Source organism: Cetorhinus maximus, chromosome 12 (genome assembly GCF_964194155.1).
Source record: "Cetorhinus maximus chromosome 12, sCetMax3.hap1.1, whole genome shotgun sequence".
Classification (NCBI taxonomy): domain Eukaryota; kingdom Metazoa; phylum Chordata; class Chondrichthyes; order Lamniformes; family Cetorhinidae; genus Cetorhinus; species Cetorhinus maximus.
Window position 1 is genome coordinate 63,093,843 of NC_135890.1, and position 26,187 is coordinate 63,120,029.

The window sequence follows — 26,187 nt, forward strand, 5'->3', positions numbered from 1 at the left end:
GGGAATTTGTCTATCTGTATGTATATTATTTCATTGTTACCATTTTTTAAACTTGCATTGGATCCAGGTAGTTTCTCCCTTGATTTATTTTTATTCTTCTTTAGAACATTTTTTTCTATGTTACATGTGTGTATAAAATAAATTCTTGTTGTTAAGACTCGGAGAGAGTATGGATGTGTTTGTCAGCTCTGAGCTCATGGTCAGGCTCATGATTCCAACCTCATGCATAGGTGATTGATTGGTGGTAGGCCCAATTGTGAGTGAGCACTAAAAAAGAAAATAACAAGCTAATTTCTATATAACCTTAGCACATCATTCAAATTTCACAAAGCACTTCATGCACAACAAACTATCGGATGAAGGATAGTAACTGTCCAGTGGGTAATTGCAGCAGTCATTTTGTAAAATCCATTAACAGCAATTTAAACAGCATAAAATCCATTAACAGTTGGTTGAGAACAATATAAACTAAATGGTACAGTTTTAAAGGAATGCAGGAACAGAGACACATTTTGTGGGGGGTGGAGGTGGGTGGCGGCAGGGTGGTGTTCATACAGAAATCTTGGAAGTTAGCAGGACAAGTGAAGACTGAGAAAATCTAATGGGTTTTCCTTGGCCTTATAAACAGAGGCTTAGAGAGCAGAAGCAAGGAAGTTATGCCAAAACTTTATAAAACCTTGGTTAAACCTCAGCTGGAGAATTGTGTCCAATTCTGGACACAACACTTAGGTCCAGAGAAGATTTACTAGAATGGTGCCAGGAATTTCAGTTATGTGGAGACACAAGAGAAACTTACATTGTTCTACTTCAAGCACAGAAGGTTATGAGGAGATTTTAACAGAGGTCTTTAAAATTTTGAAAGGTTTTGATCAGCTAGATGGGGAGAAAGTGGACACAGGTTTAAGATTATTGACAACTAGCGGGGGATGAGGAAAAATATTTTTATACAGCAAGTTTTTGTGATTTGGAATGCACTATCTGAAAGGGCGGTGGAAGCAGATTAGTAATAACTTTCAAAAGTGACTTGGTTAAATACTTCAAAAGCAAAAATGTTAACAGGGCTATGGGGAAGGAGCATAGGATTGGGACTAATTGGATAGCTCTTTCAAAGAGCCGGCACAGGCAATGGGCCAAATGCCTTCCTTCTGTGCTGTATCATTCTATGATTTTTCAAATAAAATCTTTAATCTTTGAGTAACAACAATTAGCCTAAGTCATAGAATCGTAAAAAAGTTACAGCACAGGAGGCCATTTAGCCTGTTATGTCTGTGCTGACTCTCTGCAAGAGCAGCTCACCTGGTGCCACTCCCCCGTCTTTCCCCCTGCTAATTATTCTGTTCAGATAATGATCCCATTCTCTTTTGAAAGCCATGATTGAATCTGTCTCCACCACACTCTCAGACATTGCATCCTACATCCTAAACACTCACTGCATAAAGAAGCTTTTCCTTATGTTACCATTGGTTTTGCCACTCACCTTAAACCTGTGTCCATCAATGGGAACAGTTTCTTCCTATCTACTCTGTGCAGACCCCCCATGATTTGAATACCTCATCGAACCTCCCCTCCACCTTCTCATCCAGGGAGAATAGCCCCATCTTCTCCAAACTGTCCATGTAACTGAAGTTCCACATTACTGGAATCTTGCTGATAAAAGAGACATGTTGAAGCTTTTCGTCTTGCGCTCATCAGGACACTTTGCAAGAATACCAATACAAGAGGAAAATAACAATTTATACTTGTAAACCTTGTAACTAGGGCCCAAGCCATTTGCTCATCATGCAACTTGATGCTGAAATAGGGCATATCAAAGGCATTCTTTGGGATAATGGCTACCCCGATCAGATCATTTCGTGCTGTATATCATGCAATCTCATGATTGGGCCTAAGGCCGTCACTTTTGGCCTTAAAAGGTGTCCATTCTACCTCAGATTACCCTGGAAGGGCAAGGTATCACAAAAAAGTTTGAGAAAAGGTGTTTTATGCTGCTACTATGCAGTAGTAACGTAAGTGATATTCGCCACTAACAAGATGTTGCCTTCAAGCCAAAGAGATGTTCTGCCTATCACACAAATGAGTAATGTGGATATATGAATATCAGTGCCAGTGTGATGCTAGGTATGCAGGCCATATGTCCCAAAGACTGGAGGATCGTATCAAGCAGCATGTCCCAGCTGTTCGCAATGGGCAAGATACCTAACCAGCTTGTGCTTGCAAAACTCAAAACAGTGTCCAACATTAGATATGATTCCGTGATTGAACAGCATTTGCTAAATAATCCACAATGTGCTAAGAATTACCCTGACAACCAATTTAAGATTGTCAGTGGGGCTCGCAGTATGGCGCATTTGCAGGTACTGGAAGCTACATATGTTAATACACAAGGTCCTGTTTTTTCAGACAGAAAGAACATTGCACCTGTTTCAGATAAACAAAGTAAGTGACAGCCATTCACTGACTCATTCAATCAGTGTCAAGGCATTGTGTGCCCATCCCTAACTGCCCTTGAACTGAGTGACTTGCTAGGCAGGCAGTTGAGAGTCAGCCACATCTCAAGTCATATGTAGGCCAGACTGGGTAAGGACGACAGAATGCCTTCCCTAAAGGCCATTAGTGAATCAGATGAATTTTTATGACAATTGACAATGGTTTCATGGTCACTAAAACTAGCTTTTAATTTCAGATTTATTAATCTGCCATGAGTGGGATTTGAATCCATGTCCCCAGAGCAGTCCACTGGGCTTCTGGATTACTAGTTCAGTGACATTACCACTATGCCACCATCCCCCCCTAGATTTGATACATCTTGGTATACTCGGATGTATGGGGCCCACTGCAGCATTTTTTCTAGAATGGAAAATGTTCACTTATGTACATAGGCTATTTTGTTTTATTGTTATTGTGTTCCAGGCTATCTGGAAGTCAATTCTGAGCAATGTTGATGCCATTGAGGATGCCACAGATTTCTTCAAATCTGGAGCTGCTTCCATGGATGTGGTCAGGTAATTTTCTCTTAAAACTTTATTTGTGTGTTTATGTGGAACTATGTGTAGAACACAGTACTTCACCCTCTCAGTGAGGTATTGATGCATATCCAATTACATTTGCAAATTTCACACATGTTCTTTACACTTTTATCCTGAAATACTGTATAAATTGAACTCAGTTTCAGTAAAATCATTGGTGTATACTTAGGCTGGTTGAAGAAATCAAACAGAAATGCAGTGGCCTGCAGTTGCAGAATGAAGATGTTTACATGTCAACAAAGTTTGAGGATTTCATCCAAATGGTTGTGAAGAAACTGAGAGGAGAGGATGAAGAGGAGGAACTGGAGGTGGATTATGTAAGTGCCACAATGTCTGCTCATTGATCAGTAGACTGATTAGCTTCCCCGTCTCTGATATACAAAGTACCTAACTAATTATACTTCTACCTTATAAGCTCCATTCCAGTCAGCAGGGTGACCTGAGATATTAGTCTGTCTGCAGTTCTTAGAATGAAGAAATGTTTGAACCATTTAAAAGTTGCCATTTTCATGGGGACTGCATGGTTTGAAAGGCCTTCGACGTTGGGTTTTTAAACTGTTGTTTAGTTTTTTAAACATTTGTGATTTTATCCAGAGAAATCCTGGAAGAATGAGTCTTTCAAGGTGGTTCTGAGTAAAGGTCCTCATAATTTAAGATATTTGCTTCTAATTTTAAGGTTACGATGGATATAAATGACATGACTGTGAAAATGCCACACCAGTGCTTCATAGATGGCAGGTTTACAAATTCAGAGGATGGAAAGACATACAATACCATCAATCCCACTGATGGCTCCGTGAGTAACCGATCTTTCGGTGAAGTTCATCAATATGATGAATGAACTGACATTTTTAGCAAGGACAATGTTATTGCATTCCTTGTCCTATAAATAACTAATAGTGAAAGCAATATAACTAAGATAAACAGGGATACTTGTGATTTGTAATGACCTGTAAATGTACAGTGATCTAGTGAATTAGTAAATTCATTGGTCTGTTTGGCAGGTGATCTGTGAGGTGTCCTATTCATCGGTTGCTGATGTTGATAGAGCTGTGGCAGCAGCAAAAGATGCATTTGAAAATGGACAGTGGGGAAAGATGAATGCAAGGGACAGAGGGAGATTGTTGTACCAGTAAGGGCTTTCTGATATTCCTATTTCAGTGCATATTTTCACATATTGTAAGTAATTATGTAAGTTATTTGATTTGCTGACTAGTTGTCACTCCTAATTTCAGTAGCTGAGTGTTGCTGTACAAAACAGGATTGAACTGGAGGATAGTGCATGTTTCCATGTATGATGCTGCAACTGTTCGATGACATGCTTGCAGGTGCCAACTTGAAAATTCGTTTTGTGCTTAGCTCCTCAAGAAATGTTTATTCTAAGGACAGATGGAATTTGCTGTCTATTTTCACCCAGTGACACCCACAATTGGGGTGTACAACAAATGCCCAGATCAAGGAAACATGGACACTAATGTACATAATTACGCTACGTTTCAATTGCCTTCCTCTTTCACATCCATTTATCAATCCCTGACCCAAGCACATCTCGGCTCATTCTAATGGTTCCTTCTCCAAGCTAAAGAGCTGCATGTGAATTTCCTGCATTTGCACTGGCTCAGAACAGGGATTAAAATGAACCCAGAAGCACAGCAGATACAGTCTTTTTTCTGGTCTTTTATTGCAATTTTTTGAGCAATTGCTTTTTATTTCTATATAAAGGCAAAATTCTGCGGATGCTGGAAATCTGAAACAAAAACAAAAAATGCTGGAAAAACTCAGCAGGTCTGACAGCATCTGTGGAGAGAAAGACAGAGTTAACGTTTCGAGTCATCTGAAGAAGAGTCATACGGACTTGAAACGTTAGCTCTGTCTTTCTCTCCATAGATGCTATCAGACCTGCTGAGTTTTTCCAGCATTTTTTGTTTTTGCTTTTTATTTCTCATTGACAGTTGCGCAGTATTTGAGAACAGCAGTTTTCAATCTTTTCGGTTGAAGGACTCTGTTCAAATAGACTAGTTATCTCTTGACTCCCCCCATCTAAATTATATAATACTCATAATATGAAAGTGCTGCAGGTGAAGAGTGTTTTAATAATGCATTGAAGAAAGAGATTTACTTACAGATGTTAGTGAGATTGGTGTGCTTGCTCCCCACTGCATAGTCTGTCTACCCTTGTGCACTCCTCTTCTTGGTGAGACAATCAGCCCTCTCTGTGGCTACACTTTGCTTCTGTCTTCCAGCTTGCACCAGGCCCATTGCTGACCACTTCTCGTTCACTGATGTGCTCAGTAAGCAGTTTCACATTATTTTGCAGATCCCTGGAAAGTCTTTACACACCTTCAGGGACCCATGGACCCCAATCTGAGAACAACTGTCTTAGAAACCATTTTCATAGTTTCAGAACAAATCAGATGAAAAATTGAAAAGCTTCCATGATTGCATGTTCTTGTTCTTAAACTTGCTGTGGTTAATGTGGATGAATGATTGAAACTTCAGTTTTCACACTATAGGAAGGCGCATACAGTGTGAATTAATGCTTTCTCCAGGTTGTTTGAATACATAGATTTGTGCATGCCTGGTCATGATAATGAGATTGGTTGGAAATTTGGGTTTAAATAATTGATATCAACAAAATGGAGGCTGAATGGACAAAATTTTGGGTGTAACTTTCTAATTCCACCCCCACAATAAATTGTAGCACACAAGATTTTATAGTGGAAAGGGTGAGGTGAATCCTTGTTCGTTGAGAGAGCACCCTTTAGTACTGTAGGGAATTGGAGGCTGCACACCTGCAACCCCCTGAGATACGTAGCTTCTTTATGTTTCTAAGTTTCATTGTTCCTGTACTTACTTTGTTCAACTGTAGACTTGCAGATCTGATGGAGGAGCACCAGGAAGAACTTGCCACCATCGAGGCCATTGATTCAGGGGCTGTGTACACACTCGCTCTCAAGACACATGTTGGAATGTCCATTCAGACATTCAGATACTTTGCAGGATGGTGTGACAAGATCCAGGTACAGAACTAATACACGCCTTGGATCTTCCATTCGCTTATTATAAAGAATGGAAACAATGAGTGCTAACTGTAGTGGTTCTACAGCTTGATTCTAAACCATTCCATTTTGTTAAAGCAATTGCCTTTTGAGCATGTTTCTTTTTTTTAAAAAAATTGAACATGTTCTAAATTGGATCCATTGGCTCTTGGCAGAGCTAATAAAAGGTTTGTTTCAGCGAATATGTGGTGTGTAGTAAAGTCCACAAGCAAAAAGACATTCCAGATCAGGGAATGAGTGTGTTTATGTTACTTCTTTTTTCACATCAGCCTTTGTTCCAACTAGTTCAACTCTCCTGATCACACATAGGTTACCAGTTCTCATTATATAGTAGTTCAATTAAAGAACTTGAAATATGACTTGATTATTTTGTTAAAAAATAGTTTCCATACGAAAATTTAACCTGAGTAATTTTTGATGTCCTTTAGGGTTCTACAATCCCCATTAATCAAGCACGTCCCAATCGTAATTTAACATTTACAAAGAAGGAACCACTTGGGTAAGATGGTGAATTCTATCGTTAGTCGTTTTCGTAAATAGCCTGGAGATGTAAAATTTGTTTTGAGGGTGAATGTTTGACTAAGCAGTGATTAGGTTGGATGTGACAGCTGACTATTGGTGTTTTCCAGTGTCTGTGCGATTATCATTCCCTGGAATTACCCACTCATGATGCTGGCTTGGAAGAGTGCAGCATGTCTAGCTGCAGGAAACACGTTAGTACTGAAACCAGCACAGGTAACTTAGCACAAACTTGCATTGTTAATAATCTTTTTGGAATAACTTGTCAGTAGATAGGGCAATTTACTGTCCGGACTCTGCTTGTAATGCTGTCTAACCAGCCCTCAAACATCTACATGACAACAGCTGGAAATGCTCAATCTCTAAATGGAGGAGAAGCCAAATTTCACCTACCCTAATGACCTGGGGTGGGGAACTGCAGGAACTAGCTAGAATACTTAACATGCTCGGCTAAGTAGAGCTTTAATGCTCTTTTAACATGTGAATTTTGAGACTTGAGGGAAATTTGAGGTCATCTAAAACTCTGCTACCCATATCCTAACACATAGCAAGTTCCTCTATCATCCCTGTGCCCGCTGACCTGCATTGGCTCCTGGTCAAGCAACATCTTGATTTTAAAATTCTTATCCTTGTTTTCAAATCCCTCCATGGCCTTGCCCCCTCTATATCTCTGTAATCTCATCCAGCCCCACAATCCTCCAAGATATCTGTGCTCCTTTAATTCTGGCCTGTTGTGCATTCCCAATCATAATTGCTCCAGCATTGGTGGCCACACCTTCAATTGCCTAGGTCCCAAGTTCTGGAATTCCCACCCTACATCTCACTATCCCTACTTCATTTTCCTCCTTTAAGCCACTCTTTAAAACCTACCTCTTTGAGCAAGCTTCTAGTCATCTGACCTAACATATCTCTGTGGTTCGGTGTCATACTTTGTTTTATAATGCTCCTGTGAAGTGCCTTGGAATGTTTTATTACATTAAAGGTGCTAAGTAAATACGTTGCGTATGTTCAGTAATGCAGAATTGTAGATGTTGAGAAAATATTTAAAAATTAAGTGATGTCTGATCACAGAAAGCTGTGCCTCGTTAATGTGTTCCTGAAAAATGGCATGCCAAACGAAAATGCGCCAAAAGAAAATAATTTTGCCATTGAAAAGCATGGGTTATGTTCCTGCCCTCAGAGCACCCACTGTCCACTGCCTAACTCCCTGCTTGTGTGTCTGCCGTGGCTCAGTTGGTAGCGCACTTGTCTTGGAATCACGGTGTTCCAGGTTCAAATTCCACTCCAGGTTTCAGCACAAATATCAAGGCTGACACTCCGGTGCAGTACTAAGGAAGCATTGACCTTATTGGGGATGCTGTCTTTCAGATGTGATGTTAAACTGAGCCCCATCTGCTTACATGGGTTGATGTAAAAGATCCCATGGCACTATTTCGAAGAAGAGCAGGGGAGTGATCCCTGGTGTACTGGCCAATATTATCCCTCAATTAGGATGAACAGATTTTCAAAAGTCAAAACCAGGACACATTGAAAAGCCTTTGAAAGGTTGGGGTTCTGTGATGCTTGACATGTTGGGCAACCAACGACAGGATTGCCATTACCCCGGGGAGGGGTAATTGAAGGTAGGGGTCATGTGATGATATCTTAATTGGCATTAACATTAAACAGTTATGTAATAACACAGCTACCAAGCACTGCTCCCTTTACTGTTGCAGCGCCCAGTCAGAGACTGTGGACCCCAGCAGACAGTCAATGGAGGAAAATAATTTTTTTTTCCTTTGCCTCAATATCGGGTTTACTGAAGGTTGGATCATGGAGAGAGTGTCCTTTTGTATTTTGCAGTCTTCAGCGGTGAAGGTGTGCTTGCTGTCAGTCCGCAACACATTGTCAATGTTAGAATGGTATTACTGCTGTACGTTGTGGAGTTAAATTTGCAAAACCACAACTCCCTTTGTTAATATTTTGTTGCCTTTTGTGATGTTAAACCTGAGATGACTCTCAATGGTCTTGTAGTTTCACCCATCTCACTGTGCAATTCAGAGAATGTGTTACTAAACGCCACGCACACATGTTTTTTGCATTACAAGATTTTCTTGGCTCGAGTTGTCAGTGGCACTTTATTTCAACTGTGGCCAAATAGCAGTTGTGTCCCATGGGTGTCCATTATTTCAAATGCGGGCAAATGTTAGTCGCTGATGTCAATTTAAAAAAAGCAGGGGCTGGCACATTAACAACGTTAAAAATTGTATTCTGTTCCAAATTCCCAATACACCAGTCACACAGCACAGACAGAGACATGTATATACATACCATTCACAAATAATCAGTGACAAAAGCTTGTGAACAAACTGGTATAATTGTTTCTGCTTGCATTACTTTTGCTGATTTTAGGTATTACAATTTTAGGGTGCAGTTGTATCGTGAGATTGGTATTAATGTAATTGAGTTTAAAGTGAGGGGTTTGGGGTGTTGTAAAGTGGGTGGAGAGGAATCAGTGAAATGTATGTTCCAAATATGAATCAGGCAAAGTTAACTTGATTCTCCTCCCTATCACCATCCCTCTTGTCCATTAAAAAGATTCATCACCAATGTATATCATAATGTAACGAAAAGCATTTCAATGAGTTTCTGTCACAAATCTGTTTGAACGAAAGAAAATGTCTGCTGTTGTCAACTGAAAATCACAAAATGTTCATAAAAGTGCCTGAATACCTTTTGATCCTTTCTTCACTCTGCAACTTTCAATTTTCTTTCAACCCTTGCATTAGCAAATTGTTATCTCCTAAGCAGACATCAGCATTTCCCCGGAATGCTTACTTCTACATTTGTAAACCTTAGAGATAACAGCTCTCCTTATTCAAATCACATTACCTGTATTTGTAGCAATAGATTACATGAATATATAAACCTTTGGCATTCCCTCACTCAAGCCTCCAGCTCCCCCTACCCCTGTCACCGGCCTCCTCCATGGAATCCCTGCTTGGTCATTCAAAGCGTTCTGACAGAATGGCCAATCAGGGCACTGAAAAGTAGACCACTTGTAAGTAAATGGAATATGAGGGGCAGGGAAAAGAAGAGGGGAGGAGCTGAAAACCCAGACATTTGAGCATTTTGGAGAAAACTGTCAGGACATCGGGAGGCTTAGTGAAAAACCAGCACAGTCCTGGCCAAACCGAGATGCCTGGTCACCCGACCATAAATCAACATAAAAAAAAAGATTATCTGGTCATTATCATATTGCTATTTCTGGGGAGTTTGTTGAAATTGACTACTGCGTCTTAGCAAAACTGGAGTCAATGGGAATCAGGGGGAAAACTCACCGCTCATTGGAGTCTTACCAAGCACAAAGGAAGATGGTTGTTGTTGTTGGAGGTCAGTCATCTCAGCTCCAGGACATCACTGCAGGAGGTCCTTAGGGTAGTGTCCTCGGCCCAACCATATTCAGCTGCTTCATCAATGACCTTCCTTCCATCATAAGGTCAGATGTGGGAATGTTCGCTGATGATTGCACAACGTTCAGCACACTTTGCAATTCCTCAGATACTGAAGCAGTCCATGTCCATATGCAGCAAGATTCAGGTTTGGGCAGATAAGTGGCAAATGACATTCATGCCACACAAGTACCAGGCAATGACCATCTCCAACAAGAGAGAATCTAACCATCTCCCCTTGACATGCTTCAGTTATACAGGGCATTGGTGAGACCACATCTTTAATACTGTGTGCAGTTTGGTCTCCTTATTCAAGCAAGGATGTAACTGTGTTGAAGGTGGGTCAGAGTAGATTGATACCTGGAATGAGTGGGTTGTCTTATGATGAAAGGTTGGACAGACTGGGCTTGTTTCCACTGGAGTTTAGAAGAGTGATGACTTGATTGAAACATATAAGATCCTGAACGGTCTTAACAAAGTGGACATGGAAAGGATGTTTCCTCTTGTGGGTGAGTCCAGTACTAGGAGCATTGTTTTAAAATTAGGGGATGCCCTTATAGAGCAAAGATGAGGAGAAATTTTTTCTCTCGGTGGTTGTGGGACTCTGGAACGCTGCCTCAGAAGGTGGTGGAGGCAGGGTTACTGAATATTTTTAAGGCAGAGGTAGATAGATTCATATTAGGCAAGGGAATCAAAGGTCATCGGGGGTAGATGGGAATATGGAACTCTAAACACAAACAGATCAACCATGATCTTACTGAATGGTGGAGCGGGCTTGGGGGTCCGAATGGCCTACTTCTGCTTCTATTTCATATGTTCAACATTCAATGGTGTTACCATCGCTGAAACCCCCACTATCATGTTGATGTTCCTGGGGATTACCACTGCCCAGAAATTGAACTGGACCAACCATATAAATACTGTGGCTACAAGAGCACGTCAGAGGCTGGGAATCCTGTGGTGAGTAACTCACCTTCTAACTCCCCAAAACCTGTCCATCATCTCCAAGGCACAACTCAGGAGTGTGACGGAACACTCTCCACTTGCCTGGATGAGTGCAGCTCTGACAACGCGCAAGAAGCTCGACACCATCCAGGACAAAGCAGCCCGCTTGATTGGCACCCCATCCACCACAATAAACATTCACTCCTTCCACCACCAATGCACAGTAGCAGCAGTGTGGACAATCTACAAGATAGACTGCAGTAACTCTCCAAGGATCTTTCGACAACACCTTTCAAACCCTCAACCTCTGCTGCCTAGAAGGACAAGGGCAGCAGATGCATGGGAACACCAAACCCTTCAAGTTCCCCTCAAATACACACACCATCCTGACTTGGAACTATATTGGCATTCCTTCACTATCGTTGTGTCAAAATCCTGGAACTCCCTCCCTAATGGCATTTTGGTTGTCCCTAACCACATGGATTGCAGCAGTTCGAGAAGGCGGCTCACCACCACCTTCTTGAGGGCAATTAGGGATGGGCAAATGGTGGTTTAGCCAGTGACGTCCATATCACACAAGCAAATAAATAAATAAAACCAGAAAACTGGCTGAACCAGCGAAATGAACTATTTGGACTATACAATTCCGCACCGACATCACAAAATAAAAATCAGAGCCTGACAGTAAGTGATAAAAGATAAAAATTAAACCAAAATACAATATCAATACCAAAATACACAAGTCAGAACTGCTTCCCTCCCCAGTGCATCCCTGCCTCTCCCACATATAGGCTTTGAGTGAAGCAGCAGCAAGGTTACCTTGGCACTCTCTCCCAAAAAGACCAGAAACAACTTCAGCTTCCGCTGCCAGAGGAGGAATAAAAACAGCAGCTTCATTTTCAGCTAAACTCTTTTATTACAAATTGGAAATGGCAGTGTTTACTCAATGCATGTCTTATCTACAATGCACTTTATTTGACAAAAATTCAGTACTTGAGAAAGCTGAAAGCAGCAAAAGAAATTCTGTAAACTGGATTAGTGTTGACATTAAAACTGTATTTTGATGCCCTCCTTGATGCATGCGCACTGATAACTTGCCAGCCGCACTAAATTAAAAACTGAGATTTGGCCAGCAGTGCAACAGGAGGCAGTTCCCTTACATTAAAATCGCTTTAAAATTGAACTCCTTATTAGAAAATGCTCTAAATTTCTTTGTTATTACATCCTATTGCTATGCCTCAGTGCATTGTGAGACAGTTATATATCATCATTTTTTAACAATGCAGAGTAATCATTTGCATTTCCTCAGTTAAAATGCATTTTATGGAGCCAAACAGAATGTCACATGAAACTGCCCTGCCCCTGCAGCTGGAAAGGGAGGAGAGGGAATGTACTTTAGGCATTAGTGTTTTTGAAATGATGATGTATGACACTGCACTTTTGACCTGCTGTTTCATCAATATGTAGGTTGTCTAAGTAGGATAAGCAGAGCAGCAGTTAGTGGTAGACTCCATGTGTATCAGTTTGATAATACAAAGGATTAGCTAAAAATTCATTAATGCCCACAAGTTCTTCTCAAGGGCAATTAGGGATGGGCCACAAATGCTATCCTAGCCAGCACGCCCACATCCCATGAAAGAATAAAAAAAAGTTGCAGCGACAATGAGCAGGGTTAGCTTCAAAGCACACATGGTCTCTTTATGTATTGGAATATGTCCCTAGCCATTTCAAAATGATCGTATTGATTCTTAAACATTTATCCTATAAATTCTATTTGGCAAAAATGGCCAGCAATCAACACTATTAGATTCTGGAGGCAATTTTAACCTACACAGGACTTTGGGAATTGAACGAAACACCAGTTTTATACCTTGCCTAGTTTTGAAGTTAGTGGCAAATGACATTGGTGGTATATAAAATCAGCATTCCATCCAATATTTGGGTTTTCCTTATAGCGAGTTAAGGTATACTAACCCCCAGATTTCCCTGTGGTGACTGTGTCTGGTTTTTATTGCATCCTAGGTGACTCCACTGACTGCACTGAAGTTTGCTGAATTGGCAGCACGAGCTGGTTTACCAAGAGGAGTCATCAACATTCTTCCTGGATCAGGTAAACTGACTTCTTTCATTGAAGTCAATAAATTGTTGAATATATTTTAGGAGTGCGGAGTTTTGCATGTGACTAACAGGTTATGTATTTCCATGCAGTATACACAGCAAGAGGCTGCTTCATTCTTTTCATGCCCATATTTCTCCCCCATACCCCACCATGCTAGGCTCTGCAGTGGGAGAGATCTAGTGGAATTAAGACCTTTCCCCAGGGAAGGAAAATCAGATGAAACATTGTCAGTGGAATTGAGGCCACCAGATGCTGTCTAGAGTGAGGAAGGAGCAGGAATATGTTAAACAGAAAGTAAAGTTAGAATGCACTGGAGGGGGTGCAGAGGAGATTCACCAGGATGTTGCCTGGGATGAAACATTTAAGTTATGAAGAGAGGTTGGATAAACTTGGGTTGTTTTCGTTGGAGCAGAGAAGACTGAGGTGTAACCTGATCGAGGTGTACAAAATTATGAGGGGCATGGACAGGGTGGATAGGGAGCAGCTGTCCCCCTTAGTTGAAGGGTCAGTCACGAGGGGACACAAGTTCAAGGTGAGGGGCAGGAGGTTTAGGGGGATGTGAGGAAAAACTTTTTTACCCAGAGGGTGGTGACGGTCTGGAATGCGCTGTCTGGGAGGGTGGTGGAGGCGGATTGCCTCACTTGCTTTAAAAAGTACCTGGATGACCACTTGGCATGTCATAACATTCAAGGCTATGGGCCAAGTGCTGGTAAATGGGATTAGGTAGGTAAGTCAGGTGTTTCTCATGTGTCAGTGCAGACTCGATGGGCTGAAGGGCCTCTTCTGCATTGTGTGCTTCCGTGATTCTGTGATTTCTGCAGCATCCTTTATTTTATGAACTTTACGCTCGCCCAATGGAACCTTATTCCCACAAGGCTACTATCTTCCGTTCACCACCCCCCCATCAGCATTCCATAGGGACCATTCCCTCCAGGACACCCTGGTCCACTCCTCCATCACCCCCTGTACCTCAACCTCCTCCCACAGCACCTTCCCCATGCAACCGCAGAAGGTGCAACACCTGCCCCTTTACTTCCCCCCTCCTCACCATCCAAGGGCCCAAACACTCCTTTCAAGTGAAGCAGCATTTCACTTGCACTTCCCTCAATTTGGTCTACTGCATTCGCTGCTCCCAATGCATTGGAGAGACCAAACGCAGACTGGGTGACCGCTTTGTGGGACACCTTTGGTCTGTCCGCAAGCATTACCCAAATCTTCCTTTCGCTTGCCATTTCAACACACCTGCTGTCATGCCCACATGTCCGTCCTTGGCCTGCTGCAATGTTCCAGTGAAGCTCAACGCAAACTGGAGGAACAGCACCTCATCTTCCGATTAGGCACTTTACAGCCTTCCGGACTTAACACTGAGTTCAAAAACTTCAGATCATGAACTCGCTCCTCCATCCCCACCCCCTTTTTGATCCCCTTTTTTCTAATAATTATTATATATTTTTTAATATATTTTTTCTTTTCCCACCTATTTCTATTATTATTTTAAAAATTTATTTCCATCCATTGTTTTATCTCCACCTTTTAGCCTATTTTGATCCCTTCCCCCCACCACACCCCACTAGGGCCATCTGTCACTTGCTCATCCCGCTTTCTACCCTTAATGTCACCATTAGCACATCCTTTAGCTAATATCACTACCGTCAACCCCTTTGTCCTTTTGTTTATGACATATTTGGCAATATCTCCTTTGCCTCCACCTATCACTGGCCCTCTGTCCAGCTCCACCTGTCCCACCCCTCTTAAACAGCTTATATTTCACCACATTTCTTATTCCTCTTTAGTTCTGATGAAGAGCCATACGGATGCGAAACGTTAACTCTGTCTTCCTTTCCACAGATGCTGTCAGACCTGCTGAGTTTTTCCAGCAATTGTTGATTGTAAAACTGATAAGTGCCACATGATAGCACTGTTGACAACACCTGCCATCACTTCACTGATTGTTGGGAGACTGATAGGGTGGTAACTGGCTGAATTGGATTTGTCCTGCTATTTGTGGACAAGACATATCTGGGCAATCTTCCATATTGTTAAGTCAGATATATACCAGTGTTGAGGCTATGCTGAAACAGCTTGGCTACAGTTGCAGCTAGTTCTGGAACACAGATCTTTATTACTGTAGCTGGGATGTTGTCAGGGCCTATATATTTTGCTGTGTCCAATGTGTTCAGTTATTTCATGATATGAAGTGAATTGAATTGGCTGAAAATTGTCATCTGTGATGCTGGGGACCTCAGCATCCATTTGGCACTTCTGGCTGAAGACAGTTGCAAATGCTTCAGCTTCGTCTTTTCCACTGACGTGTTGGGCTCCCAATCATTGAGGATTGGGATGTTTTTGGAGTCTGCTCTTGTTAGTTGTTAATTGTCCACCACCATTCATGACTGGATGCGGCAGGACTGCAGAGCTTAGATATTATCTGTTGGTTGTGGGATCTCCTAGATGTGTCTAATGCATGTCACTTATTGTGTTTGACATGCATGTAGTCCTGTGTTGTAGCTTCACCAGGTTGCCTGGTGGAGCTCCTGGCATGCTCTTGTGCACTCTTCTTTGAACCAGCGGTGATCACTTGGCTTGATGATAATGGTAGAGTGAGGGATATGGGGGTCAAGTGAAGGATATGTGGGCCATGAGGTTACAGGTTGTTATTGAATACCTTTCTGCTGCTGATGGTCCACAGTGACTCATGGATGCCCAGTTTTGATCTGCTAGATCTGTTTGAATCTACCCCATTTAGCATAGCGGTAGTGCCACACAACACGATGGACGATGTCGTTAGTATTGGTTGGAGTGACCACCGCACAGTGCTTGTGGAGACTGTCATGGACAGATGCATCTGCAACAGTTAGATTGGTGAGGACAAGGTCAAGTAGGTTTTTCCAGGTGTTAGTTTCCTCACCACCTGCTGCGTGCCTAGTCTGACAGATATCAGAGAGAATCACAGAATTATTACGACGCAGAAGGAGGCCATTTGGCCCATCGTGCCTGCACTGGCTCTGTGAATAAGCGTTTCAACTAGTGCCATTCAACTAGTGCCATCCTCCTGCCTTCCCCCATGACCCTGCAGGTTATTTCTTTTCACATAATCCTCTCATTCTCTTTTGAATGCCTCGATTGAACCTGCCTCCACCATGCTCTCGGGCATTGCATCCCAGACCCTAACCACTTGCTGTGTGATAAAGTTTTTTTCTCATGTCACTTTTGCTTCTTTTACTAATTACCTTAAATTTGTGCCCTCTGGTTCTCGATCCTTTCACAAATGGGAACAGATTTTGAATAGTTTTATCAAATCTCCCCATAGGCTTCCCTTCTTCAAGGAAAAGAGTCCTAACTTCTCCAATCTATCTTCATAACTAAATTTCTCATCCCTGGAACCATTCTCGCAAACCTCTTCTGCACTTTCTCCAATCCCTTCACATCCTTCCTAGCATTTGGTGCCCAGAACTGTATGCAGGACTCCAGCTGAGGTCTAACTAGTGTTCTGTACAGGTTCGGCATAGCCTCCTTGCTATCACAGTATCTTTACAGTGCAGAAGGAAGCCATTCAGCCCATTGAGTCTGCACTGGCTCTCTGAAAGAGCATTCCAACTAGTCCCACTCCCCTGCCTTATCCTCATAACCTCGCACGTTCTCTCTCTTCAGGTAGCAATCCAGTTCCCTTTTGAATACCTCGATCAAACCTGCCTCCACCACCCTTTCAGGAAGTTTATTCCAGACTCCAACCACCCTCTGGGTGAAAATTTTTTTCTTCAAATTACATTTACCCCTTTTGCCAATTATTTTGAATCTGTGCCCTCTAGTTCTTGATGTTCTCTTGAGTGGGAACAGTTTCTCACTATTTACCCTGTCCATACCCCTCAGGATCTTGAATACCTCTATCAAATCTCCTCTAAGCCTTCCTTTCTCCGAGGAAAAGAGCCCCAACCTCTCCAATCTATCCTCATAACTAGTTCTTCATCACTGGAATCATTCTTGTGCTCTTTGTCCCTATTAATAAAGCCTAGGATACTGCATGCTTTTTAACTGCTCTCTCAACCTGTCCTGTCACCTTCAATGATTTATGCTCATATACACCCAGGTCCCTCTGCTCCTGTACCCCCTTTAGAGTTGTACCTTTTAATTTATACTGTTTGTCCATGTTCTTCCTACCAAAATACATCACCTCACATTTCTCCATATTGAACTTCACCTGCTACCTATCCATCCATTCCACCAATTTGTCCTCACCTTTGAAGTTCTGCACTGTCCTCCTCATAGTTTACAATATGTCCTTCAGAACTCAGCCAGCTTGTCAGTGGTGGTGCTATCACAAGATCAGAAGAAATCAGAGCTGTTCGGCCCATCAAGACCATGGCTGATCTCATTGTGACCTTAACTCCACTTTCCTGCCTGTCCCCCATAACTCTCAACTCCCTTGTCGATCACAAATTCGTCTAGCTCAGTCTTGAATATATTCAATGGCCCAGCCTCCACTGCTGTCTGGGGAAGAGAATTCCAAAGACTAACTCTTATTCTTCCAAGCTCCAATGAGTATAGGCCCAACCTGCTCAGCCTTTCCTCATAAAGCAACCCCCTCACCCCAGGAATCAGTCTGGTGAACCTTCTCTGAACTGCTTCAAATGCAAGTATATCTCTTCTTAAGTAAGGAAACCAAAACTAAACATACTCAAGGTGTGGCCTCAACAATGCAGTTGTAGCAAGACTTCCCTACTTATATACTCCATTCCCCTTCCAATAAAGGTCAACATTCTATTTGTCTTCCTCATTACTTGCTGTATCTGCATGCTAACTTTTTGTGATTCATGTCCCAGGATATCCAGATCCCTCTGTACCAAAGCATTCTGTAGTCCCTCTGCATTTCAATAATGTTCTGCTTTTCTATTCTTCCTGCCAAAAAGTGGTAACCTCACATTTTCCCACATTATACTCAATCTGACAATTTTTTGCCCACTCACTTAACCTATCTCTATCCCTTTGCAGAATCTTTGTATCCTCCTCACAACTTGCTTTCCTATATTTCTTTGTATTGTTAGCAAATTTAGCTACAATACAATCGGTCCCTTCATTTGTAAATAGTTGAGGTCCCAGCACTAATCCCTGTGGCACTCCACTAATTAGTTTGTCATCCTGAAATTGATCCATTTATCCTGGCTGTCTCTTTCAATTGTTAACTAATCATCTATCCATGATAATCGATCACCCCCAACCCCATGAGCTCTTATCTTGTGCAGTCACCTTTTATATGGCACCTCAGCAAATGCCATTTGGAAATCAAAATACATTACATCTACTGGTTCCCCTAATCCACCTCAAATCCTCAAAGAACTAATAAATTTGTCAAACATGATTTCCCCTTCACAAAACCATGTTGAGTCTTCCTAATTATATTATGATTTTCTAAATGTCCTGCCACTACCACATTAATAATGGATTCTAACATTTTCCCAGTGACAGATTTAAGGCTAACTGGCCTGTAGTTTCCTTCTTTCTGTCTCACTCCTTTCTTGAATAGAGGTTTACATTTGTGGTTTTCCAATCTGCTGGGACCTTTCCAGAATCTAGGGAATTTTGAAAGATTACAACCAATGTATCCACTATCTCTGCAACCACCTCTTTTAAGAAACAAAAACAGAAAATGCTGGAAAAACTCAGGTCTGGCAGCATCTGTGGAGAGAGAAACAGAGTTAATGTTTCGAGTCCCGTATGACTTTTTCAGGTCATTCGGACCTGAAACGTTAACTGTTTCTCTTTCCACAGATGCTGCTAGACCTGCTGAGTTTTTCCAGCATTTTCTGTTTTTGTTTCAGATTTCCAGCATCCGCACTATTTTGCTTTTCACTTCTTTTAAGACCCTAGGATGCAAGCCATCAGGTCCAGGGGACTTGTCAGCTTTTGGTCCCATTAGTTTTCCTAGTCCTTTTCTCTAGTGATCATGATTGTTTTAAATTCAAGCCACTCTTGGCGATGGACATTGAAGTCCGCCACCCAGAGTACATTCTGTTCCCTTCTCACCCTCAGTGCTTCTTCGAAGTGGTGTTCAATTTGGAGGAACACTGATTCATCAGCTGAGGGAGGGCGGTAGGTGGTGATCCGCAGGAGATTTCCTTGCCCATGCTTGACCTGATGCTGTGAGACATCATGGGGCCTGGAGACATGTTGAGGACTCCAAGGACTACTCTCTCCCGACTGTATGACAATGTGTTGCCACCTCTGGTGGATCTGTCCTGCTAGTGGTTCAGGATACACTCAGGGATGGTGATGGAGATGCAGTACTCTCGGCTACTAGGAGAGGCGATGGCATAGTGATATTGTCACTGGACTGGTAATTCACAGACCCAGGGTAATGCTCCGGTGACCCGGGATCGAATCCCACCACAGCAGATGGTGGAATCTGAATTCAATAAAAATCTGGAATTAATCTAATAATAAAATCATTGTCGTAAAAACCCATCTGGTTCACTGGCGTCCTTTAGAGAAGGAAATCTGTCGTCCTCAATTGGTCTGGCCTACATGCGACTCCAGATCTGCAGTAATGTGGTTGACTCTTAAATGCCCTCTGAAATGGCCTAGCAAGCTACTCAGTTGTATCAAACTGCTAAAAAGTCAATAAAAAGGAATGAAACCGGATTGAACACCCGGCATCGACCTAGGGACTGGAAATGACACTGGCAAACCCAGCCATGTCGACCCTGCAAAGTCCTCATTACTAAATTCTGGGGCTTGTGCCAAAATTGGGAGAGTTGTTTCATAGACTAGTCAACATACTGGATCTCATTCTCACCAACCTGCCTGCTGCAGGTGTGTCAGTCCATGACAGAATCGGTAGGAGTGACCACTGCACAGTCTTTGTGGAGACAAAGTCCCATCTTCACATTGAGGGTACCCTTCATCGTGTTGTGTGGCGATAGATGGGATAGATTTCGAACAGATCTAGCAACTCAAGACTGAGCACCAAGAGGCGCTGTGGTCATCAGCAGCAGCAGAATTGTACTCAAACACAATCTGTAACGTCATGGCCCGGCATATCCCCCACTTTACCATTACCACCAAGCCAACTGTGGCACAGTGAAGAGTGCAGAAGGGCATGCCAAAAGCAGCACCAGGAATGTCTAAAAATGGAGGTGTCAACCTGGTGAAGCTGTAACACAGGACTATTTGCGTGCCAAACAGCATGAGCAGCAAGTGATAGATAGAGCTAAGCGATTCCACAACCAACGGATCAGATCTTAGCTCTGCAATCCTGCCATATACAGTCGTGAATGGAGGTGGACAATTAAACAACTCACTGGAAGAGGAGGCTCCACAAATATCCCCATCCTCAATGATGGAGGAGCCCAGCATCTCAGTGCAAAAAAGACGAGGCTAAAGCATTCACAACAATCTTCAGCCAGAAGTGCCAAGTGGATGATCCATCTCACTCTCCTTCTGAGGTCCTGATGATCACAGGTGCCAGTCTTCAGCCCATTCAATTCACTGCACGTGTATCAAGAAACATCTGAAGGCACTAGATACTGCAAAGGCTATGGGCCCTGACAATATTCTAGCAATACTACTGAAGACTTGTGCTCCAGAACTTGCTGCACCCCTAGTCAAGCTGTTCCAGTACAGCTACAGCACTGGCATCTACCCAGCAATGTGGAAGATTGCCCAGGTATGTCCTGTACACAAAAAACAGGACAAATCCAACCTAGTCAATTACTGCCCCATCAGTCTACTCTCGATCATCAGTAAAGTGATGGGAAGGGTCATCAACAGTGCTATCAAGCGGCACTTAGCAATAGCCTGCTCACTGACGCTCAGTTTGGGTTCCGCCAGGGTCACTCAGCATTGGACCTCATCATAGCCTTAGTTCATACATGGACAAAAGAGCTGAACTCCAGAGGTGAGGTGAGTGTGACTGCCCTTGACATCAAGGCAGCATTTGACCAAGTGTGGCATCAAGGAGCCCTAGCAAAACTGGAGTCAATGGGAATCAAGGGGGAAAATTCTCCGCCGGTTGGAGTCATACCTAGCAAAAAGGAAGATAGTTATGGTTGTTGGAGGTCAATCATCTCAGTTCTAGGATATCACTGCAGGAGTTCCTCAGGGTAGTGTCCTCGGTACAACCATCTTCAGCTGCTTCATCAATGACCTTCCTTCAATTATAAGGTCAGAAGTGGGGATATTTGTGGATGGTTGCACAGTGTCCTGCACCATTTGTGACTCCTCAGATACTGAAGCATTCCATGACCAAATGCAGCAAAACCTGGACAATATCCAGGCTTGGGCTGACAAGTGGCAAGTAACATTCGTGACACACAATTGCCAGGCAATAACCATCTCCAACAAGAGAGGCTCTAACCATTGCCTCTTGACATTTAATGGCTTTACCATTGCTGAATCCCTCTCCATCAACATCCTGGGGGTTAACATTGACCAGAAATTGAACTGGACTAGCCATAGAAATACTGTGGCTACAAGAGCAGGCCAGAGGCTAAGAATCCTGTGGCGAGTAACTCATCTCCTGACTCCCCAAAACACCTACAAGACGTCAGGAGTGTGATGGAATACTCTCCGCTTACCCGGATAATTGCAGCTCCAACAACACTCAAGAAGCTTGACACCATCCAGGACAAAGCAGCCCACTGGATTGACACCATTTCCACAAACACTCACTCCCTCCACCACTGATGAATAGTGGCGGTAGTGTGTACCATCTACAAGATGCACTGCAGAAACTCAACAAGGCTCATTAGGTAGCACCTTCCAAACCCACGACCACTACCATCTAGAAGGACAAGGGCAGCAGATATATAGGAACACTAAGCCACTCACCAAACTGACTTGGAAGTATATCACCATTCCTTCACTGTAGCTGGGTCAAAATCCTGGGACTCCCTCCCTGACAGCACTGTGGGTGCACCTACACCAGAGATTACAGCGGTTCAAGAAGGCAGCTCCGCACCACCTTCAAGGGTAATTAGGGATGGGCAGTAAATGGTGGTCTTACCAGCGACGCCCACATCCTGTAAACAAATAAAAAAAAAGCCCAGTGACATAACCAATATGCTACCGTACCCAGGGTCTTACAATTCAAACTGCTACAAATCAGATTGCAACTACTGAACTCTGATACTAATGAGGATTTTTAATAGCTGCCAAAATACATTTAGAGTCTGAGCACTACAACTGTTTTCTAACCTTTCACATTTGGCTGCAGGTGGCCTTGTTGGACAGCGGCTGTCTGAACACCCAGACATTCGCAAACTGGGATTTACAGGATCCACCCCAATTGGAAAACAGATCATGAAAAGGTACGTTCAAAAATCAGTCTTTTGGGATATTCTACAGGAAAAATGACAAACTCATGACAAATGACGAAACATATATGAACCAAAGGAACAGATTGTGAATTGTATAGGATTTGTGGAATGCAGAGCGACTCTTACAGTTTATTTGTTTGGCAATCTATACCAGGTGCTGCATCTTCTGGTCGGCAAGCAGGGGGTGGGGCCTGCTCGCCGACGCATAAAATGATGTGGGGTGACGTTGGGTGGGCTTTCCAACGTTCACCCCGCGTCATTTATATTTTCAGGTTGGCGCGCGGCGCTGAGTCAGCTGCGCACCTGCCGACCTGTCAAGGGCCACTTAAGGCCATTAATAAAGTAATGGAGGTGATCAATGGACCTGCCTGTCCAACCTCAAGGTTGGTGGGCAGGCCGGGAGCCCAGGCGGGCTTCTGAGAAAACATGAAACCTCATCCACGGGCAGGATGAGGTTTCATGAGGGATTAAATGTTTACAAAATGTTGAAATAAAAGAAATTGACATGTCCCAGCTCATGTGACAGTGTCACATGAGGGGACATGTCAGGAATTTTTTTTTCACACTTCTAAAAATTTTGAAACTTCCAGCAATCTCCCTGAGGCAGCACTTTGCTGCCGCCCACACAGGGAGCACATAATATTTCCAAGCGGACATCACGCTGGGCAGACCTTACTTGGCCCACCCACGTAAAATGGCGGGAACCCGCTCCCGCACATCCCCCTTAGCAGGGGGAAAATGTTGCCCCAGGTGTCTGAGTTTCTGCTCTGACAGATTTAGAGTCTTAGAGGTCTACAGTACAGAAAAAGGCCCTTCGGCCCATCGAGTCTGTGCTGGTCAAACAAGTATCTAATTATTCTCATCCCATTTTCCAGCACTAGGCCCATAGCCTTGTATGCCATGGCATCGCAAGTGCACATCCAAATACTTCTTAAATGTTATGAGGGTTTCTGCCTCTACCACCCTTTCAGGCAGTGAGTTCCAGCACCACCACCCTCTGGGTGAAAAAATTCTTCCTCACATCCCCTCTAATCCTCCTGCCCCTTACCTTAAATCTGAGCCCTCTAGTGATTGATCCCTCCACCAAGGAGAAAAGTTCCTTCCTGTCTACCCTATCTATGCCCCTCATAATTTTATACACCTCAATCATGTCCCCCCTCAACCTCCACTGCTCCAGGGAAAATAACCCCAGTCTATCCAATCTCTCCTCATAACTAAAACTCTCCAGCCCAGGCAACATCCTGGTAAATCTCCTCTGCACTCTCTAGTGTAATCACATCCTTCCTATAATGCGGGTTCCAGAACTGCACACAATACTCTAGCTGTGGCCTAACCAGCATTTTATACAGTTCCAGCATAACCTCCCTGCTCTTATATTCTACGCCTCAGCTAATAAAGGCAAGTATCCCATATGCCTTCTTAACTACCTTATCTACCTATCCCACTACCTTAAGGGACCAGTGGACATACACATCAAGGTCCCTCTGATCCTCGGTACTTCCCAGGGTCCTACCATTCATCATGTATTCCCGTTCCTGTAGATTTCTAGCCCGACCGCTATGGATTTCATGTTTGGGTACTTGTACATTAGAGATTTTATGCTGAGGCAATCTCAACTGTGCTGCACGTAACCCAAAAGTTAACGTGTAGGCTGCATACAAATCGGCGTGTGCACAGCCATGCTAAAAAAAACCAAAAGGAGCCATGCACTTAAAAAACCCACACATGCACACTGCTGGCCTGCAGGATGCTTTGTTAATCCGCACAGACCTGCATAAGCAGATTCTTGTCCTGCACAAGCACGTTGTTGGTCTACACAGACCCACGCAGATGAGCTATCAGCCCACATGAGCCTGCATCGACATGCTGTTGGCTAGTGCTGGTATGAAATCAGCCAACACTGGCCCACACAGGTGCACTCTTGTCATGCACAGATATGCTGTTGATCTGCATAGATGTGCTGTTGGGCTGCATGAACACAATAAAAAGAAAAAATCCAAATGCTTATAAATAAAAACAATATTTTGGAAGTACAAAGGATAATAGATAAATGATCAGTTCCCAAAGCCTTTATGTCTTTTTTGTTCCAATCTGACATCCCTGCTGTGTACTTCCAGCATTCTAGGAGCATAAGTAGACCATACAAGCCCTGGAGCCTGCTCCGCTATTCAGCAAGATGTTGGATGTTCTACTTTAACTGCACCTTCCCACACTATCCTGGTATTCCTTGATTCCCTTAGTATTCAAAAAAAAACTCTATCCCTTTCTTGAATATACTCGACAACTAGGCATCCACAGCCCTCTGAGACAGTGAATTCCAAAGACTCATAACCATTTGTGTGAAGAAATTTCTCCTCATCTCAGATTTAAATAGCTGATTTATTATTCTGAAACAGTGAAAGATATCTATAAGCTAAAAGCTACTGCGGATGCTGTAAATCCAAAACAAAAACAGAATTACCTGGAAAAACTCAGCAGGTCTGGCAGCATCGATGGAGAAGAAATCACTGCCAAACCTGCTGAGTTTTTCCAGGTAATTCTGTTTTTGTTTTGTGAAAGATATCTATATTTAATTTTGAGTTTTGCAAGCATGGGCTGGTTAGGTACAGTCGGTAACTCGCCTGTTGTGAACAGCGGAAGGGACATGTTGTTTGATACGATCCGTAGGTATGTAGACCGTATGTCCCAAAGACTGGCGGATTATATCAAACAGCGTGTCTCTTCTGCTGTTCACAATAGAAAAGGCACCAACTGTAGCCAACCAGCCCAAGCTTGCAAAGCTCAAAACAGTGCCCAACCTTAAATGTGATTCCACGATTGGACAACATTTGCTAAACAATCCTGAGTGTTTTAAGAATTATGCTGACAACCAATTTAAAATTATCAGTCGGGCTCGTAGTGTGCACCACTTACGCGTGCTAGAAGCTACATATATTAATACACAGGGCCCTGTTCTCTGCAGACAGAAAGAAAGTGTACACATTGTGCCTGTTACAACTAAACAAAATAGGTGACAGCCATTTTCTGGTTCACTCCCCCGGGGTAATGGCTTGACCAATCAGAGTCAACCTGCCTGGTTTGAATTTGAACAAAGCTTGGCAGTTAACTGTCAGTCATCAGTTAACTGCTGCATTCTCCATGGCAATGTCTCTACCCATCAGAGTCCACTTGCCAAGCAATCAGCGCTCTCTTCTCATGAAGTATAAACTTTTGTTTCCTTTACATTTAGTATTCTTGCGAAGTGTCCTGATGAGTGCAATATGAAAAGCTTCAACAATATGTGTCTTTTCTCAGCAATGCTGAGCTCTTGGAAAATCCTGGAGATCTTTGAAGAATTAAACCACTGCCTCACTCATGATAACACCAGTGACATTGTGCTTGACTCTTTTGGTTGCTGTGCAGAGCCTATAGATCACTGCAACACTGTCTTTGTGAGGGAAAAATAACTGTAAACATGAGATATATCAATTGTGCACAGAAAGATAATGATACACAGATGCAAATAGAGAGAACTTCAGACCAGAATGAGAAAAGTGAAAAGACAAATGCTGGAAAAGAGACAGAAATGTGGAGAACAGCTAAAGCTCCTTGTAAATTGAGTAGCTCAGAACGATGTACAAGATGGAGAATGGCCTTTTTCATCTTTCACTCTTTCTTGTATCTTTATGATGGTGGTGGAAAGGATAAACAGTAACCTGGGTCATGGGCGCAGAAGGCGCAGCTGAAGAAGACAGTAAAGGTAGTTGGTGAGGATACCTCACGGAATTGGAAAACCCC

At 42.9% G+C, this 26,187-nt stretch overlaps 1 protein-coding gene across 1 annotated transcript in view; it reads left to right on the forward strand.

Annotated features, from left to right (window-relative positions):
• Positions 1-26,187, forward strand: part of LOC144687519 (mitochondrial 10-formyltetrahydrofolate dehydrogenase-like) — a 129,947-nt gene that overhangs the window by 70,222 nt on the left and 33,538 nt on the right. The window contains exons 9-17 of the mRNA XM_078553760.1: positions 2,911-3,002; positions 3,196-3,343; positions 3,703-3,822; positions 4,031-4,158; positions 5,896-6,046; positions 6,514-6,584; positions 6,715-6,820; positions 13,003-13,090; positions 22,308-22,401. Of these exons, the coding sequence (XP_078409886.1) occupies positions 2,911-3,002; positions 3,196-3,343; positions 3,703-3,822; positions 4,031-4,158; positions 5,896-6,046; positions 6,514-6,584; positions 6,715-6,820; positions 13,003-13,090; positions 22,308-22,401 (998 nt within the window). The remainder of the gene's footprint in view (positions 1-2,910; positions 3,003-3,195; positions 3,344-3,702; positions 3,823-4,030; positions 4,159-5,895; positions 6,047-6,513; positions 6,585-6,714; positions 6,821-13,002; positions 13,091-22,307; positions 22,402-26,187) is intronic.